Source organism: Mesoplodon bidens, assembly GCF_964165515.1.
Source record: "Mesoplodon bidens genome assembly, chromosome: 1".
Lineage (NCBI taxonomy): Eukaryota > Metazoa > Chordata > Mammalia > Artiodactyla > Ziphiidae > Mesoplodon > Mesoplodon bidens.
In genome coordinates this window covers 84,919,387-84,940,392 of record NC_138176.1, presented here as the reverse complement: position 1 = coordinate 84,940,392, position 21,006 = coordinate 84,919,387, and the positions used below count along the sequence as shown (strand labels likewise).

General features: G+C 39.8%; 1 protein-coding gene and 1 long non-coding RNA gene across 4 annotated transcripts in view; one reads left to right on the top strand and one right to left on the bottom strand.

Annotated features, from left to right (window-relative positions):
* The window catches only part of SYNPO2 (synaptopodin 2), a 170,029-nt gene that overhangs the window by 12,476 nt on the left and 136,547 nt on the right, over positions 1-21,006 (bottom strand). For 2 of the 3 annotated variants that reach the window (XM_081225741.1, XM_081225742.1), the window contains exon 4: positions 18,514-20,699. The exons of the other annotated variant lie outside the window; for it this stretch is intronic. In XM_081225741.1, the coding sequence (XP_081081867.1) occupies positions 18,514-20,699 (2,186 nt within the window). The remainder of the gene's footprint in view (positions 1-18,513; positions 20,700-21,006) is intronic. 3 annotated transcript variants of the gene reach the window in all.
* The window catches only part of LOC308613801, a 195,788-nt gene that overhangs the window by 129,038 nt on the left and 45,744 nt on the right, over positions 1-21,006 (top strand). The window lies entirely within an intron of this gene.

Below are 21,006 nucleotides of genomic sequence, written 5' to 3'. Positions count from 1 at the left end.
ATCTTAATTCATCTTTGATTAGCTATCAGATTAAATTTTTGGTTCTAAAACAATAAACTTTAAAAAATTTTTATTTTAGATTTGAAGGCAATCCCTTTGTGAGAGAGGCTAAGAGTTATAACTGACAATAGAAGCCAGCATGTTATATTGGAAAGAATGTGAATTTGGACATCACACTGACCTGGGAGTCCTGCCTTTGCCTCTTTTTACCCATATGATTCAACCTCTCCCAGCCTTACTTTCCTTGGTTGTAAAACGGTAAAAATGATGGCTACTGTTTCAAGATTATGGGTAGAGTAGAGATTGTGTTTATAAATCAGATGCCACGTAGCACAACAGATTATTCTTGTTATTGTGAGAAGAGTCTGTGAGGCCTTAAAAGGTGTCAGAGACCTGGCAGAACCTTTTGTTCAAGAGGCAACTGCATAGGCAGGCTCCTGCCCTAGGATAAAAATAGGAGGGAGCTGCCTTTGAAGTGGCATTAGCAACGCACGCCTCAGATACTGCTGTGCCAGCCACTGACTCCCTCCCACCAGAACGCCGGCAGCAGGGCTGGCCAGAAACATTGCCACTGACCTCATCTCTCTGCTAGCTCTGGGTGGGCCAAAGTATAGACTTCTTGATCTTTTTTAACCTTCTGTTATAGAAGAATAAAAATAACCACATTAATTTAAGGTCATGAAGACTGATGTTAGGCAGGAATCTACACTTATACTTCTGTGGTCCCTTCCATCTTAGAAACAATGATAACAATAACTAAAGTGTACAGAATTTTTACTATGTACTAGTCACAGTTTTAAGCATTTTGTCTATTAACTCATTTAATCCCCCCAACAATCCTATAATCCCCAATTTCTGCAAATAAGGAAGCTGAGGCATAGAAATTAGGTGATTTACCTGAAGTCACACAGCTCATTTTTGTAAAGGGAAATTGAAGAATTAAGGCAATAAATAATAAAATTTTATCTAAGTAATGTGTTTTAAGGCATTATATATGTTAGTGGAAAAAAATTACTACAGCAGCAATTTTTACCCTCTCATTTTCCTCTATCCTCAGAAAAGAAGTATGTCACTCTCAAAATTATAATCTCTGAAAATACCCTATTAATATAGACTGTATTATATTTAAGTAGCTGGAATTGCCATTTTAATTTTTTATAATTCTTGGGGAAAAGCCTTAAGTGTATTTTTATAAAAGTCTAATTTGGTTTGAACATAAAAATAAAATCTTTTAAACACATTTCAAAATATTTTCTGAAAAGAAGTTTTCTCTCCTCAGAAGATTTAAACAGTAAAAGTTATATAGATTTCCCACTATTGAAAAGAATGAATAATAGATAGCAAAAGTTCAACTCTCATCAATTTCTATAGAGAATTTCACAATAAATAAAGAATGCTGATCCTATATGAAATAAATGAATTTTTGACCTTGTGGGAGGTTTTTATAGAGAAAAATTATCAGTGCCTGGCATATAGAAAGCACTTCATAAAAGAGAGTCATGTGTATTAGTATAAAATTAATACTTATCCTATATCCCTAATTAGAATTATATTTATGATAAATTATAAAACCCATTTAAGGGCTTCCCTGGTGGCGCAGTGGTTGGGAGCCCGCCTGCTGATGCGGGGGACACGGGTTCGAGACCTGGTCCGGGAGGATCCCACATGCCGCGGAGCAACTGAGCCCGCAGGCCACAGCTGCTGGGGCCCTCGCGCCTGGAGCCAGTGCTCTGCAGCAGGAGGGGCCACCGCAGTGAGAGGCCCGCGCTCTGCAGTGGGGAGCGGCCCTCGCTCGCTGCAGCAGGAGGGGGCCCGTGCACAGCAGCAGGGACCCAACGCAGGCAAAAATAAAATAAATAAATAAATAAATAAATAAATAACATTTAAAATGGTTTAACTATGTGAATATAGCTTTAGCTGTCCATAATATTCTAAACACCTTCTTTCCTGAAACAAATCCAGGCAACCATCTCCTCCTTCCCTCATTCACAAAAAGAAAAATTACCATGAATGTGCATTTATCCCTAGAAGGAAAGTAGGGATAAGAAATATTTTTTATAGCTTATGTGCCTGCTATTTGAAGTGGAGCTAATACCCCTTAAGCAAACTCATTTCCCAACTAGAATGGCTTTCTCAGAGGAAAATTTTATCAGTTAAGGTATTAAGAACAATTCTTAAGATATGTGTGGGTGCTATAGAACAATCTTGCTCGGGCCCTCTGCATGATAACATTCTCCAAATTTCCTACTGGCAGCTTTTTAGAAAATCCTACTGTTACAATTCCTTATAACATTTAAAAAAAATGGGAAATCCAAGCTGGTTAATGGTAGTGACAAGACACATCAACAACTACACAACACGTGACATTATTTCATAAAGATGCAGAGGATACAGCATGAAGAAAACGACTTACTTGATCTTTGTAACTGTTCTTCTATCCATTACGTTTTTAAGCTTATTAAATAGATCCTTTGATTCATATCCTGGGCCTTGGGGAAAATGTTTAACCTACTGTTCTTGGAAAGTTTAAGATTTTTTAAAAATATTTATTTATTTATACTGTGTTAGTTTCTGTTGTACAATAAAGTGAATCAGCCATATGCGTACATATGTCCCCATATCCCCTCCCTCTTGAGCCTCCCTCCCATCCTCCCTATCCCACCCCTCTAGGTCATTGCAGAGCACCAAGCTGATCTCCCTGTGCTATGCCGCTGCTTCTCACTAGCTATCTATTTTACATGTGGTAGTGTATATATGTTGATGCCACTCTCAACTCGCGCCAGCTTCCCCCTCCCACCTCATGTCTTCAAGTCCATTCTCTATGTCTACATCTTTATTCCTGCCAGAGAGAAAAACAAATACCGTACGCTAACGCGTATATAGGAATCTAAAAAAAAAAAAAAAAATGGTACAGAAGTTTAAGATTTAGTGCCAAATCATATTTATGTTTCCTTTGTCAAAAACATGGCTCCAGAGTGATGTTTAAAACTAGGAATAAAAAAATATAACTCTTCATCTGGGAAATCACCAACTTGTTTCCTTAAGTGCAGAGTAGATAAAAACTTTGCTTAATTGCCTTACCATATCTCTCTGGAACAAATGGTACATTTTATTTAATGATAACTTTCTTGTTTGAGGGAATTTATACAATAATTTCATATATGTCAGTTCATTTTAGAGACACAAGAACGCCATAAAGTAAGTGGGAGTTTCAAATGAATGATGGTTTTTCAAATGAAGAGATAAAAGACCACTAAGGGGGGCTTCCCTGGTGATGCAGTGGTTAAGAATCCGCCTGCCAATTGAGGGGACAAGGGTTCAGCCCTAGTCCAGGAAGATCCCACATTCCATGGAGCAACTAAGCCCGTGCGCCACAACTACTGATCCTGCACTCTAGAGCCCACGAGCCACAACTACTGAGTCTGCGCATCACAACTATTGAAGCCCACGTGCCCTAGAGCCCGTGCTCTGCAACAGGAGAAGCCACTGCAATGAGAAGCCCACGCACCGCAACAGAGTGGCCCCCGCTCGCCGCCACTAGAGAAAGGACCCAAAACTAGCCAAAAATAAACAACTAAAAAAAAAAAAAAAGACCACTAAGGGGGAAAATAGATTAAAGCAGAGTGTACAGTGATAGTCCTGATGGTGTGCTTTTCAAATGCAAATGGGAAACACGGAAACGTCTTTTATCAGAAGCGTCCCAGGTACATTTCTTCAAAATTAGGAAGCATTGGGCTTCCCTGGTGGCACAGTGGTTGAGAATCTGCCTGCCAATTCAGGGGACACGGGTTCGAGCCCTGATCTGGGAAGATCCCACATGCCGTGGAGCAACTAAGCCCGTGAGCCACAACTACTGAGCCTACACATCTAAAGCCTGTGCTCCGCAACAAGAGAGGCTGTGACAGTGAGAGGCCCGCGCACCGCGATAAAGAGTAGGCCCCCGCTTGCCACAACTAGAGAAAGCCCTCGCACAGAAACAAAGACCCAACACAGCCAAAAATAAATAAATAAATAAATTTATAAAAGATCTGAAACAGATCTTCATGAAGTGAAGGTCCATATAAGGTCAACACGACTTTGTCTTTAAAAAAAAAAATTAGGAAGCATTTACTTTACTTGAAGATAGTAATCCCAGGTATAAATGTAATTCCATTAATGGTTCAAGGGGATGTCTCATAAGGTATTAGGATGCTTGTCTACTTATCAAACTTTCAAAATCAGAGAGCAAATTTTTTTTTTTTTTTTTTTTTTTTTTGCGGTACGCAGGCCTCTCACTGTTGTGGCCTCTCCTGTTGCGGAGCACAGGGTCCGGACGCGCAGGCTCAGCGGCCATGGCTCACGGGCCTAGCCGCTCCGTGGCATGTGGGATCTTCCCGGACCGGGGCACGGACCTGTGTCTCCTGCATCGGCAGGCGGACTCAACCACTGTGCCACCAGGGAAGCCCTAGAGAGCAAATATTTAATTTTGCCCTTGACATTAGTTATTACAGCTTTTCCTATTGGCATAGCTTTCTTAATGCACTTATAAAATGGCAGTATGTAATTATCTAGACATAATGTTGCATATTAATACTACAGCAAATTTTTCTGTGGGCCACTCATTTATTCAAAAGGTTTTATTCTTTATTATTTCCCTGACCACTCCTCATTCCCAAGTTCACCTTCATTTTGATATGATGCTAGGTAGCTATTGACTATCCAATTGCTAAACAATTGTTTCACTTTCAGTATTGATTCATACAAATGCATAGATGAATTAACAAAAGCCTTATGAGCTAGCTAACACTTCATCAACCCTCTAAGCCACTTTGGTTGTATAGTCTTAGCCTAATATAAAAGGTAAATTCTTCTGGAGGTACTAACATGTCTAGGCCATCATAAATATACATTTGAGATTGAGAGAAGAGAAGAGATCCTTCAGTAAGATGTATGTTTGAAGTTCTTAAGCAACTATCCATTAAAGAAAAGAAAAATGCTGGGGAAGGGATGGAAAAAAAATGTCCAGAGCTTATCTATTTGTAAAAAGATTCCTTACTTATACCAGTCAAAAAGTTCCTCTCAAATCTGTTTTGATCTGTTTTGTAAATATTATGAGACACTTTCTGATAGTGGTATTCAGATTTTCCAGTTGATGGTTGTTTCCCCATTCCATTCTTGTCCTTAATCTTGCATCTCTCAATATTGGTAAATCTAATGAGGATAAGTCCCTTTTAAAATATAATTAATATGGGCCTCCCATATCTCATGGAAGCTTGATTGCAGGATCTCTAAAATGCCTTCCATCTCTAAGATTTTATAATTCGCTATATAAATAGCTCCTTAAAAAATTTGGGTTTTAAGTGTTGTGAGTATTTTGATGCAGTTCAATGCATTTTAAAAACCGAGGTCAGTTTAAAACCTGACAAGACAGGCGCAGTGGTTGAGAGTCCACCTGCCGATGCAGGGGATACGGGTTCGTGCCCCGGTCCGGGAGGATCCCATATGCCGCGGAGCGGCTGGGCCCATGAGCCATGGCCGCTGAGCCTGCGCATCCGGAGCCTGTGCTCCGCAACGGGAGAGGCCACAACAGTGAGAGGCCTGCGTACCACAAAAAAAATAAAAAAATAAATAAAATAAAATATAATTAATAGATCAGTGATGATTGACCACCTGGACTCACACATGCTAGTGACCTAGGCTAGAGCTTTTCTGTGTTTTAGCTGGGAGGAAACGTATCTCCCAACTCCTTCATTTAAAGAGCCTGAAGGAGGTGTGGGTAGGGGGAGCAACTCTTACAGTTTCTCACTGTGGGTCAGATAGTCCCAGATGAAATCCAACTTTGATGTTACAACTAGTTGTCTAGACCAGTGCATTTTTTGCAAAAAAATGAAGTCTAGATGAGACAAAGTGAAGTCTGACAATGCAATGCACCCCCATGATACACTGATAAGTAAACATCTATGCACCATTCACAAAACAGGATTTTCACTTTGCCCGTGGTTGACAGTGGTAGGTAGAATATCACAGAAGTTTGGAAAAAAAAAAAAAAAAAGACAACAAAACAGAGGTTGAATAGTGAAAGCAAAGAAGGTAAATACTAAATGGTTCTTTGTAAAAAAATTGCTTTTTGTATGAATGCATAATACATTTGACGTAATTTCATAAAATGGAACATGTGCATTTTAAGAGCAGAGGATGGAGATCTAGTGATTCAGGTGAAATAAGCAAAGAATAGGAGAAGTTCTGCTTTACAGAATTGCAAGCCCTTTTCTTACTTTACTCCAGTGTGCCTAATGGCTGCCCTAGGACTAGAGGTGTCTCTGAGTTTCAGAATGCTCTCCATTCTCAGGAAGTATCTGTGCGTGTGTCAAGAATAGACAGGAGGAATTATAGTCACACTTTACAGACACTGAAACCAAAGCAAACCTTCTAGTCAGGACTTCAAGGAAAGAAAAATTATTCTCTAACCTCCTAAGCTCTGCTTTTTGTCTCATTAGAAAAATGATGTCTTTAAGATTTTTTCTTCAAATATTCTGGAATTAAAGTGGTAAGGAACAAACAAATTTTGTCTTGTCAGGTTTTAAACTGACCTCGGTTTTTAAAATGCATTGAACTGCATCAAAATACTCACAACACTTAAAACCCAAATTTTTTAAGGAGCTATTTATATAGCGAATTATAAAATCTTAGAGATGGAAGGCATTTTAGAGATCCTGCAATCAAGCTTCCATGAGATATAGGAGTTCCTTTTATAACACCTCTGATAGTCATTGCAATGGAAAAAGCACAGGCTATGAAAACAGATAAACTTGGATTCAGCTGGTGAGTCTGCCACCTTACTGGCTGGGTGACTTTGGGCAATTTTCTGAGCTTGTTTCCTTATCAATTAAAAAAAAATGAGGATAATTTCCACCAAATAAGGTCGTTGTGAAAATTGAATACATGGATTAAGACCCTTAACACATTTTATATGTCTAACACATATGTTAGTTCCTTCTCCATTCCTTCCCCACAAGTTTTTGAAGTTTTCTTAAACTGAAATTTACTGTCTTGGAACTTCCATTCACTAGTCCTGTTTTTTCTTTTCACGATGGAGACCTTTACTCTCTCATCCATACCAAAGTTCCTCAAATATCCAGCTCTCCTACCTCCCTGGTAGTCTTTTTAGTCTTTTCTCCTCCCCCTGGTAAATGTACAAGCATATATCTCATATTACAGACTTTCCAGACACATCACCATCCTTTTTGTTTTAGAAATAAACTTTAGTGCGTCAAAGGCCTGAAAACAATAGTCCAGTTAGGATCAAAGCTGCTACTCAGTGGGCCTACCTGTCCCTATGCTCTGTTCACTCTTCTAATGTTTAAGCAGCCTCTTGGCTGACTTTGCATTTTGTCAATCCAGCACACAATCTGATTGTTTTAATGTTAAGGTTAAATAAAAATATTGGGATCTTTCCCTGTGATCCATAAAGCGCACGAACTTCTTTTTAGTTTTGAAGATTTTACAATCATACTTGTTTCCATTTTAAAAAGCTAATTAGCATTCAAAGTGCTTCAAAATTCTCCTTTAGTCTAGATCCCAAAATAAGAATGTTTTGGTTATTGCCAGAGAGATTTCAGTTTGTTATTAGTAAGAACATTTTTGATTGCAGATAAGAGACTCTACTGCCCTACGGCCAAGGGAAGTCATACAATCCCTTTGCCCAGAGATAAGAAAAATCAGCCAGGGAACTTGGTACAGTCGCTTCTCTAGATGATAAAATTGTATCATTCTATTCCTAGAAATATTTATTCTCAGACTTGATTAGAAGCAGGGGGTCAGATAAAATCACATCTCAAGGCCTTCTTTATTCTTCTATTTAAAAAACAATTTTAAAAGACTGTTCAAAGCAAGTTATTTGCAACACGCTTTAGAATGGTTGCCTGTGAAGCACTCTCTGAGTGGGAACAGAGTTTGCTGCCACCTCCTGGGCTTTTAGAATAAAGCTGTCAAGATCAGCACTTCAGGGCCTGTTCCCTTCAGACAAGGCATCAAGAGCATTTGAAAGCAGGTGCTGTTTACAAGTCTGGCTGTCCCGGACTGAATGAACTAGAAAACTATTGATGGGTTTTAAAGAATAAAGTTGACTTCAGTGTTTTGTGTATCAGAAAACTGGTTTTCAAAGTGAGGTTCACAACCCATTAGCATCAGAATCACCTGGGGTATATGTTACAAAAACAAATTCCTGGGCCCCATCCAGGGGCTACTAAATCATAATTTCCCTGTGGTGAGGGGAATCTTAATTTTTCCCTGGGAACAAAAGTTGGAAAACTGCATATTAGAATACTGTGAAGCCAAAAAAAAAAAAAAAGAATACTGTGAAGGCAATAGTTTGCTCACACTAAAACACTGTATATAAAGGAAATAGTTGGTGAACTGAAGTGAAAAACTAAAATTAAAAGTTCTAAGAGATATATTTTGCTTTGCTCTTAATTTCAGTAACACCACCTGAAATGAATTGTGACATTTTGCTGGACATTTCATAATGTAGAATTCAAAATCTATTTAGCCCATATTGAGTTTATAGGAAGGATTATAAGTGGCACCATCTGATAAGCATTAACAGGTAGTCCAGTGGGCCAAACCATCAGTAAATTCTGAGTGTGATCAAAACAAGAAAGAAACTTCCAACTGTGGAAGGGTTGGTATGATACTTTAAATTATCATTTTATTTATATCAGTCCAGCCAATTCCTTAGTGATTTTTAGCTCTAGAGGATGGTTTTGTGAATACTTCTTTATCAAACTGAGATATACTAGCAGAAAAAAGAACTAATGCCATGTAAGAAAGAAACCGAGTTGTTTTTTACTTTTTAAGAAAAAGTGTAATTAAACGCCACAAAAGGAAAACTTAACTAAGTCAATTTAACTGTATTTGAAACTAAAGCAATTTTAGATTCAGATGAAGTTTTCAGAATCTCATCTTGTGATTTTTCTCTCTTCAAGGTCGTCCTAACTTTTGCTTGTGACTCAGAGGAATTCTAGAAGTACCAGAAAACCCACAAAAATTCCCTGTGTTTGAAAGGCAGCTGGAATTTTAAGTTCCTCCCTACATCAGTCACTCAGCTTCTGAGAATTGTTTTTCATCACTTGCGCTGTGAGCTGGGAGTTTGCTCTGTTCAGACCGAGGTTTTACTCTTTCTCGTTTTGGAAACTGATCACGCTTCTCAGGCAAGGGGATCAATTACTCTAAAAAGACCAGGTTGCTGACCCTTCATCCTGGGACAGTGTTGAGGAGGAGGGATAAGAACAGCTGCCTGCTGCATCGTCAGAGGCCAGCCAGGTTCTCTCAGAGCCCCAACTGTTGCAGGCTTGAATTGGGGTAGCTTCGGGGATTGGGTTGCCAACTGTTCCACTTTCTGTGTGATAGGCCTAGTTAAGCTTCAACTATCCTACTAGAACCTTGCTCAGGATACCAGCTATTCTATTTTAAGAATATATTTCATTTACAAGCATTTCCCCATAAGAATTCTCTCTATATTGCTAAATACACCACACTTACTTTCTTTAATATTGGTACTTTGAATTTAACAGTCCCTTTATAGTGAGTCTCAAAGCTGATATTAAGTTTCTTTTTTAAAAAATATTGTATCAGTCTTTTTGAATCCTGGTCTCATCTTTGTATACCACTACAACACTGCTAGTACAATAGATGAAGACAAAAGAGAAAAAAATTGACCAAAGGCTGAATACAGAGGAATATAGACAAAGCTTCAGTAAAAAGAAAACAGTAGAGAAGAAACAAAGATGTCTCAGTAAAAGACTCCTGGGGATATATTATTCTTCATGTCAATATGAGATTTATACAGACACTGCTGCCGCTTTTTCTATTTTAGTTCTCTTAGATCCCTTAAACTGGGATTCATATTAACAGAGAAAACAAAAGAAGTTTTTAAGTCACTGTGTGTGTTTCCCTCCTTGGTAGTTTATGAAATAGTAGCTATTGTTTATTGAGTGCCCTTTATAAGAATATTAAGAGCTAACATATGTTGAATGCTTTCTATGCACCAGACACTGTTTTATACCCATCGCACATATTGGTTTGTTTAATCTTCACAAATCGTGAGGTACACCTATTATTTTCTCCATTACATAGCAGAGGGTACTGAGACACAGAGAGGCTGAATCATTTGCCTAATGTCTCCCAACAAGCAAGAGGCAGCCTGGGATTCAGCTGCAGGCGTTTTGGCCCAAGTCCACACGCTTACACACTACAAAATGTTATCTCTGTATACTTGGTGTTTATGTGCATTATCTCACGTAATCGTAGGTGAATTTCATTTAAAAAATGGTTACCTTATGCTTCCCCTAAGTCAAATCATTGCTTTAATTTATTTATTTTTTAATTTAAATGTTTGCAGGAACATTTTTCTGCATTATTGTTCCTAAAATTTGAGAAATTTCTCATCACTATTCTTTTTTTCCTTAATTTACCTGGTGTAGATTAGCACAGCTGTAGTAATATATGATGGCTTGAAGTGGGTGTTTGAGGAATTTAGTCTAACACATAATGGGTATTCACTCAATGGAACTAGCAAAATGTTAGACTTCCCCCTACCATTTGAGTTATAAGCAAATAGGCTGGTAGAAATAAAAATGACACCTTTCTCCCTCCCCTTGTACCTGTTCACAAGTGTCTATCATTTGGGGCTACCAAACTCTAAGAAGTTTTTTCAACATTTCTTTCTTTGATTTGGAAGGTATAAAGTAACTTTTGAGTTATTCCTGAGACAGGTATAGCTTCTCACCTCTGATGGGCAATTCCTTTCATATGTGACCTTTGTCTTCTTGTGATCAAGTGAGGTAATTAATGTAGCCTTGTGATTAGAGAATAGCTCTGGAGTCTGACTGTTGGGTCTTGAGTCTTAGCCCCATCACTTTAGACAAGTTTCTTAACTTTTCTTTACTGTATTTTCTCAGCTGTAAAGTAGAATGATAATAGTACCTTCTTCATACACTAGTCATTTTGTGATGACTAAAAAAGTTAAAATTCGTTAAGTCTTTAGAATGGCACCTAGCATATAGTAAGTCCTCGTGATTATCACTGTATTAGTGGATCTATGATTTTAAATTAAGGCAGTAAAGCTCTGCAAATATATTTTTACAATTAACTCAGAAGTTCACATCTTCTCTCCTTGAAGTTAGTGATGAGAATGTTCATACCCACATTTAGAAACCATTACAGTAGTTCTTTAGGAGATGTTTTCAAAATGACAACGAGACATAGTTTAAAGCAAACAGAACAAAACAAAAAACTACTGGAAAAAGCATAAGGTATAAAAATGTCCTTTCTGGGAACTTTTCAACAGAAATACCTATTGAGAAACCTTCCATTGAGAACATTGCAGCAGGAAGGGTTTGCTGCCTCATCCATATCCAGGATGAATGCTAGCTCAGCCAGGAGACACTTCATGGAACCCTAAGATTCCAGTGACGACTACTTTTTTAGACATATTTTGAAACACTGAAAACTGTGATTCTCTCAGCATTATTCTGTGTAAACTTATTCCTGTTGAAATGTCTCAAGTTATTATTGGTTTAGTAGCAAACCAAGCTGGGTGCTGATTCACTATGATAAGAAAGTTCCCTGAATTACTTTTAGTGGGAAAGGCATGAAGCCAAGGAGAGTACTTCCTTTTATGTAGAGCCTTTGATTTTGCTTTATTTTCTTTTAATGACATTCCTCACCACCCCGCAGCCCATGAATATCACCTTTTCACCCTGATATAAGTGAAAGAATTTTGGGAACTCATACAAAATCACTGTCAAATCCATCATTTCTACTTATAAAACAGATGCTTATTTTTCAGAGACTGGTTTTCACTTCCAACATATTATCATAACATCTGATTTTATGAGCAATCTTATGATAGTAGGGTCCTTTCTAATGTCTCTCGAGTGGTCAAAGCCATCCATTAAGCATATGTAGAGTAGGCTCTTGGTGGATGGTTTGCTGAACACATAATTAACAGGTCTCAGGGAGTGGGATTCTGGGGTCTAATGAGGCTGTGGAAATCTTGTGGTACTGAAGGGAGAGCCTGGGCTTGGATGTCAGATAAGTATGTAAGTCCAACCCTAGCCCACTACTTTATAAGCTTAGTGATTGCCGGACAAGTTGGTTAGCCTCTCTGGGCTTCAGATACCTCGTCTATGAAATGGAAATAATGATAATACCTTCACGTTCAGGGTAATTCTGAGGAGTAAATGAGATCACAGTGTAATTGGTTAAGGCTGTAGGTCCAGACCGAGTCCAGGGTCCACTACTTAACGCTGTGTGATCTTGGGCAAGATATTCAGCCTCTTTGTACCCCAGAATCCCATCTATAATCTACACACTGAGGATTATGATGGTACCTATCTCATAAGGACTACTGATTAAAAAAGATAATCTATGGTGGTTGCCAGAGGGGTGGAGGTGTGGGTGGGCAAAATGGGTGAAGGTGGTTAAAGGTACAAACTTGAGGTTATCAGATAAATAAGTTCTGGGGATATAATGTACAGCATGGTGACTATAGTTAATACTGTATTGTATATTTGAAAGTTGCTAAGAGAGTAGATCTTAAAAGTTCTTATCACAAGAAAAAGAAATTTGTAACTACATGTGGTGTTAATTAGACCTATTGTGATGATCAATTTGCAGTATATACTAGTATCAAATCATTATTGTACACCTGAAACTAATATGATGTTATATGTCAATTATATATCCATTTAAAAAAAAAAAGGAGAGAGAATCTATGAAGATCTTTGGCACAATTCAGGGCCCAGAGTTTGTGCTCAGTTAATGTTAGTTATTGTTATAATTTATGTAAAGTATTAACATCATTCCTGGCTTTTAGTAGAAACTTAATACATCAACACCCCCACCCTACTTTCTGTCTTTTCCTTAGACCTCATGAGCTTGTTTAAATGGCTGCCACAGCTTCCATCCCCACCCATGTCATCCTAACTGAGACCGTAATCTTGACTCAGGGCCTTTGGGTGGACTTGAAAACAGATCATTCCACTAAATAAAGATACCAAAGGGTCTCCCTGACTTCTAAAATGTCTCCTGAAGAACAAAAAAAAAAAACCACTTTTGCTTTTTGATATTTACTTGCAAGAAGAAACATTTTCTCAGTTTGTACCTAAAATGTGCATTTCTTTTCAACTTAGAGCTAATTGCAAGTCTATGTTTGTTTGTTTGTTTTCCATGAACAACCATTAATAATTATCAAGGAGCTCAAGAAGTAGGGGCTGTGAAAGCAGGATTCCTCCATGGTATATTGGAATGTTATTATTTTAAATATTATTATTATTATCAGGTAGAGGAAGAAGCGTAGGCTGGAAAGTAGGTCCTTGTGATTATTTTTATTAGGACCCTGAATGTATATCTTACCAGTCATAACACACACATAATTTAGATAAACGTGTCAAGAATGAGGTATAAACAGAGGTACATGTGAAGAACTTTACATTTAGAACCAAAAAATGAAAATTTAAGAAATTCTGTGTATCAATAACAAACAATTATTTAAACTATAGGACCCTGTAGAAGTCTAACTTTTTTTTTTTGTACTTGAGAAATACTTTATTGGCTGGCATAGCTCTGATAAAATCAGGAATCTGACAGGATTTGATATTTTTAAATTAAATTTCTCTTCACTCAATTGCTTCTGAGTAGTAAGGGCTATGATTTCCAAGTGCCAAATGATAATTTAGTGTACAAATATACATATCATAGAAACATTAATTTTTTTTTTTAATTTAAGAAACTGGCTGTACCTGATAACATCAAGGAAAGAATAGTCTGATTTGGGGGCTTCTGGTTTTTATTGGTCTGATGCTCCACAGGATGGCCTGTAATTTTTTTTCCTTTTTTTAAACTCAGACTGGCCTCTTTTGGCAATTTTGCCTGGTGTTTGGGTCCTGTGGGAATTTACTAGCTTGCTTTATGGCCTTTGGCCAATCCTGGTGGGAAGTCTAGAGAAGAATTCATTTCTGCTTTTTCCCAGAATACTTGTTGACAAACTCAGCAGCACTGAAGTGTTACATGAGTCTTTGTGTCCCCCAGAGTCCAGTGATAAGGGGACATGAGACAAACAAGGGTCAGTGCTTCTGGGAATATAATGTTGGCTCTTAGAATTTACATATTTTTCTCATGAACTTTTAACAATTTTTAAAACAAACTCAACAACTGTGATTTTAGGAGGGAATGAGAACACAGCCCACTGCTTCCCTCTGGAAGCATTTTAAGCATTTAGCTTTTCAGAAAACAATCACTTCTTTTTGATGACCATGACTTCAAATATCCTTCCTGCCAGGCCAGTGATGACTCATAAAATAGCAATGGATTTCAGGAATTCACTCTTTGAATTTGGGTGCTTGCAGGTTCTCGAATTTGTAACTGGATGAAATGATACACAGCAAGGGACTTCTGTTTGAAAGATTAAATCCAAACTCAGACACTAACAGCCATGTGTCTTCTTGTGCTCTCAAGAAACGTCTGTGAAAGTGCTGCATTCAGAGTGTTTGATATGCCTGTCAGCAGCAAACAGCCTTCAAAGTTTTTTAAGCTAGTAACTGTAAACAAAACAATGGTCCCACATAACCTAGTCCACTCCCTTTAAATGCAGATCATTTGTTCTTGACATCTCAGATGCGACTCTAGTGGCCAGAATTCAACTGTGTGATAATACTCAGTTGCCCTATGAAACCCACTTTTTGAAAGGGGTCAGCACTATCTAGAAGAGTTAAAGAATCCTGGCTTACTCTCAAGAACTACTGTAACTCAGTCAGTTTTCCTGTAGTTAAAATGAGTTGCTTCTTGTGAAGATTAAATGAGGTACATGTAATCATTAACAATCGTGCTAGATATATCTTGAAGTACAAAATTTTACATGTTCCAGAATGACAGCCTCAATGTGTGTTATAAAACATATTCCTAAAAATGTATGCTTTATACTATCAATGAATAGTCAAAATGCAGAAACTGTGATTTTCCTCTCTCAAAGCAGAATGTGTTTATTATTGAAATATTAGAAATAAGACTGTAACTGTTCTAAGATCAAAGTGGCAGTGCTCAGATTCTCAATCTTACCAGTTCTGTGATTCAATCTGCCCTCCTATAAGACTGAGAGCAATATGTGTACTTACATTTACATAGCACCTTTCTTCCTAGTGTATCTAGTGTTGTTCACATTCACTCTGGCACAACATTCCAGGAAGAGAGGTTTGAGACATCACTAAGGGGACACTGGTGGAAAGAAATTTTCATAAGGTCCTGCAGTAAGTGAGTGACTGTGATTACATTTTATTTTACATTCCAATGCCTGTTAACCATGCAGTGGATTCCTTAGGATAATGTATATAAGGCACCTATCATAACACAAGCACTCAGTAAATGATCATTGCTATGGTGTTGACGATGACAACTTGACTTCATGGGTGGGGTGCTGTACCTAGAAATTAAGCTAACAAAGGACAAAGATAAAGACAAGGTCCTAAACTAAACAAAAACTGCCTCCCCATACCCTCAAACTAGCCAAGAAACCAATCCAAATATCTGCCACCACAACAAAGCCAACACCCCGAATTCAAAGGGTGACCAGTGGGAGGGAAGCTGAGGTCATGAGTCCTAAGTCTCCTACCTGCTGCACTGACATCATTTCCAGAACTCCAACCTGAGAGGTGGTACACCCAGCTTATTCTGCTTGCAAGTTCCCATGGGGCTCCCCGGCTGGGGAGAAGAAGCAAATAAATCCCTCCTTCTCCAGGGAGCTGGCTCAGTCCTTCTCCCTCCCAGCCCCCATCTCTCAGGGTGAGGTTAGACTCTGCTGTGGATACAATTTTGGAGGATTCCCGTGCCTTTTCCATAATTCGGGACTGCATGGTTCCGGATGAGATCTGTGCTACCAGCTCCCAGTCGAAGCTGTGGATGCTTTGAGTGCATGCCTGACATGCTTCTTAGAAGCTTTTTGGGAACCCCATGACATCTCAGTCATGTTAGTTGTGTCTTTAGTCATCAACTCCAAACAGTGGCTCTGATAAGATGGCCACCTGTCCAACAGGAAATGGACCCCAAACACTTCTCATTCCTATATACCACAAACCACTGGACAACTGTAAATACTTGTGGGTCATTACCATTCTAGGCTACTTTTGAACCAGTGATCTCAAATTGACTACTTTGTGTTCCATTTTCTTCCCTCTAATTCATGCCATTCTTTAAATGCTATGTTAAGAATGCAAAGTTACAAAAATGATCTCCTTTCCTGCTTCACCTTAAGATGCCTTTTTTGGTTGTTCTATTAGAAAAGAATGCAAAATGCACAGCATTCAACAGACTTCCTTTGCAAAGAACAAGTAATACAAACAATAGCCTTATATAATGGATAGATTGCTTTTTCCTTTATCCTGTATGAATCTTCCTAATTGATTTCCCAAAAAGGCAAATAAGAGACCAAGCTACATCCTGTGGTTCTAACCTCTACATATATTGCCACCAAAAGCAATGGAAGATTTTCCAGAGAAAAAGCAGAAGAATAAGCCCCATTGTTCTGTAGCTGACAATTCTCCTCTGTGTTATGTCATACAAATACCTACGGCTTGCACTTTTACAATGTACAGAGAAATGGAAATGTTCACAGAAAAGAAATTCAGATGTTTGGGAAGCAATATACGAGAAATATCAGAGAAATTACTAAGGTCAGAACAGCTCATACAGGGAAGTATTTTTTTTTTAATACATTGAACAGATTAAAGAAGAAAGTAATATTTTAATAGGGTAGTGAAAATATAGCAGATTGACAGTGACAGCAGAAAAAGAACAGGAATACAGATATTTTCAGAGGATTAAAATGGTACCATGTACCCTCACACCAGGCAAGCTTTTATGAGAGGTCTCTAGACATATCTCTTGTATCGAGTAGATGGTTTTCCTTGGAGCTGTCAAAACTGCTTTGTGGGGCTTCCCTGGTGGCGCAGTGGCTGAGAGTCCGCCTGCCGGTGCAGGGGACACGGGTTCGTGCCCCGGTCCGGGAAGATCCCACATGCCACGGAGTGGGTGGGCCCGTGAGCCATGGCCACTGAGCCTGCGTGTCCGGAGCCTGTGCTCCGCAACGAGAGAGGCCACAACAGTGAGAGACCCACGTACTGCAAAAAAAAAATTTAAAAAAAATGCTTTGTGGTTCTCTACATTAATTCATGTTGAATATTTTCCATGGTTGGTCAGAGTTGGACTTAAAATAGATATGAGAAAGGTCTTCAGGTTTACTGTCAGTAATATTATTAACTTCAGAGCCAGCTGGATGATGGCATGGTGTATGACCAATCCAAATTTAAAGGTAACCTTGTCTGAATCCTCCTGGTCCATCAAATATAAATAATAAAGTGAAGGTGCAAGAATAGAATTGCAAGGAACAGTGGGAGAAGCAGTCGTCAGAAAGCAAAACAAACACAAGAAAAAAAAATCTGTGACGTCACTCAGAAATGATGCTAATAATTGTGAGTTCTCAACCTATGGCCTCCACACACATGGGATTATTCGTGCTTCACAATCAGCCCCTGGAATCAGTAACCCTTCATGCCCCAATCATGTGATTTCCCAAAGGAAAACAATAGCCATATGTACCTTTATCTGCAGCCTGCTCACCTTTTTATATGTTACTCCATTTTACTGTACTCTACCACTTGCCTCAGCGAGGAAAACAAACTTATGCCTTCATGGGCAATTGGAGATGTACTCAATTTCTTAGGTAACTGGGGAGAGAGGATGGGAATCAATCTCTAAGGATAATTATCCTTCTTACCCATCCAGTTTACTTTAAAGAAGTCTTCTGAAATGAGCTAATACATGTAAAACATCTGGCAAGGAGCCTAGTACGTAATAAGTACTCTGTAATTATTAAGCCCCTCTTTCTTACATACCTTACTAAACTATGTACATTCCAACAGTTCCCAAGGTACCTTCTCTGCAACATCAAACAGGTGGCTGCGGTTGACAGACCAGAGCTGATCCCTGTCCTCGATAAATTTCTTATCCTTTAATACTAGTAATAGAGATAAAGCACTACTTAAAAAGGAAATGTCAGTCAATACATGTTATGTTTTCACTACATTTGAACCTTTTCACTGTAGGAACACAGCTGTTATGTTACATAAAGACTGTGTCCTAATGTTGATAACACTGCTCACTGTTTTTTTGTGGCTAAAGCATAAACCCTAAGGATCTGCTTACTTAATATAATGGCCCATGTCTATTTAGGGGTGCTCCCAGTCTTTTTAAGTGTGCAAAGAAGGTAAATATATTTTAAGTCAATCTGAGTTAGATTTTTGACTCATTAAAAATATTCTCCTTGGACCCAGATTGGGAGGTGACATCTGAAATTAAATTAAGTTGAGGACTTGCTAGGCATTCTCGGGGACTCAAGTAACACTGCAAACAATTCGTTTCAAGCAAAGTGGACACTCAGCTTCAGCTACAAGATTACTCTTCCGCAACAGATGGTTTCCACACCTGAACTGTGACACCACTTCTCTTTGCTGAGAACTTCGGCCTTGGTGCCACAAAGTAAGATGTTGAGGCTGCTTCTTGCTTTGGAGAGGTGGGAATGGCCACGGGCACTGGGGAGGCGCTTACTGGTGAGGTGGCCTCGGAAAAGAACGCAGGCTGAGAGCTATAGGCTGGCACTGAGTACACAGACGAGGCCTGCACATTAGTGGGCGAGCCAGCATTCATTGGCCGAGGAGGAATAGCTTGCTTCATGGCTGGCGGTGAACTGACCTTGACTGATGACTTTGCAGGGAGGCCATCCTTTGCGTCTGGAGGTTGGAAAGTAAACAAGGATGCATTTAGCTGATAAGGTTGGTGCTTCATGACATCCAAAGCATTAAGGGGTTTCTTGCCCTTTTTCTTGCTTGTTTTGGAGGCCTGTGGGGCTGATGGCTGGGACTTGACAGCAGCCAGTGGGTAGGAGGGGGAGTGGATAGGATTGTAGGCCACAGGGGGAGGTGCTCGGACATTGGAGGAGTACTTCCAGCCAGCCGGGAGAGATGGTGTGGGAGACTGAGCACGGGCAGCATGGGCCTGCACGGTGTCTGAATCTACCACATACTTTTTCATCCTCGACTGCCTTTTAGCAAAGAGCTGGGCTCCTTTCCCACTCATTCCTGGAAGCTCATTGGATGGTCCCGTTGCTCCAGTATGAGCAGTGTTTACCGTTGGTGTGGGAGCTGCTGGTTTGGGAGTGTAGTTCAGACTGGCTACCGATGCTTGTGGTCCTTTGAAGGGACCAGCCAGGCTCAGAGCACTAGCAGGCCGGGCAGGAGGGTAAGAAGGCTGCGCTATTTTGATGGAGGAAACAACGGTGCCATGTGATGGGTTGGATGTGGGGAAGGCAGGAGGTTGGGCTGGAGCCACTCCTGGCGACCAGACTGGAGAAACTGGAGTTACTGGTTGGGAGGATGAGGACTTGACAGAAGGCTTTGGAGCGACAGGAGGTGGGGTCTTTTGTTTTGCAGTGGGGCTTTGCATGAAATTACAAGCCTCTGCTCCTAAACTGAGGTAGTCTTCTTCTGGTCCGGAATCTCCTCCTGCCCCAGTGCCCTTTTTGCCTTCCGAATTTTGAAGAAGGGACAGGAGTTCAGGATTTGGGCTTACTTTGGGCTCTTTAAAAGTGAACATGGGTTTTGTCGTGCTTCTCCTTTTGGCCTCCTGCAATATTCCTGTTCTTTTTGCTGGCACTGCGATCCTTTCATCCCGGGAAGCTATTCGTTCAGATGAATCATAAAAGGCTGGCTGGGACCATGGGCCAGTCTGGGGCCACGGAGGGGGCTGTGCTGGGCCAGCTGTCGGACTTGACACTGCTCTGGAGAAGGTTTCAGGTGGGGGTGTGACTGCAGAATAAGGTGGAGGCGCAGGAAAATCAGCGATGGGACTGGTCATGTTTCGTGTTGGAGAGAAGGGGGTTGCTGGCTGGTTCACGGACCCCGGGAAGGGTTTGGCCGTTCTATTCATAGGGATCATCCTCTGAGCCTCTGCTGTCTCGGACACCCCAGTGAAGCCATTCTGTTGGGGCACATGGCCAAGGCCATGGCTCACCTCGATGTAGCTTTTGCTCACAGAGCTCTGCACTCTCACCGATTCTTCTTCTTTCCTTTGGTAAGATGTCATGGTTCTCAGGCCATCCATCTGGGCAGCATCTGGTTCTCTGCTTGGCATTCCACTCACCCTCTCCTCCTCTTTTTGGGCTGTGATCTGATCCATTCTCTCCCTCCTCTTAGCAAACATGAGGGCCCCCTTGCCTGTGGTGTCTGGCAACATCTCCATCTTGTCCCCTCTGTTCAGTTTCTTTTCAATGTCCACTAGTCCAGAATCCCAGTCAAAGTTCACAACTTGTGTGTTGTCGTCAGTGTCAGACAACAACTCTTCCTCCACCTCGGATTCACTTGCACCCAGAAATGCTACTTCACATGTATCCTCTTTGTCGCCTTCTTCCTCCTCCTCCTCTGCCTCTCGATCAAGTTCACCAGTCCCGTAACTGACTAGGGTGTATTTCCTGGCCCTCCGACGACGCTTCTTAAACATCAACACCCCCTTGGAGTTGGGGTTGGGGGCATCTGTCAGAAGGAGGGCAATGCTTTTGCATTTAGATTTTGCTTCTTTCACCTGCTTTTCTGATAGGCTTTCACTCCTCCTGAGCCCTAGGGAAAATACAAAAATTATATTGAGTTGGCGAGTTCAAGGAAGACTCCATGGCAACCCAGAAATCAACTCTCCTGGGGGAAAATGAATGCAGAAAAAACATGTTTACAGTTGGGTACTGAATTTTGAAGCAATCCAACTCATTTCTCTTTCTTATTTCTTTTAAAATGTATACTTCTGTAATGATATACATGATGATATAATACAGATATAATGTGTATATATATAACATGCCATTTCATTTTTTCCTGTAAATACATTTTTATATATGTTGGTTAGAATATATGTTTCATAATTTGTTTCTGT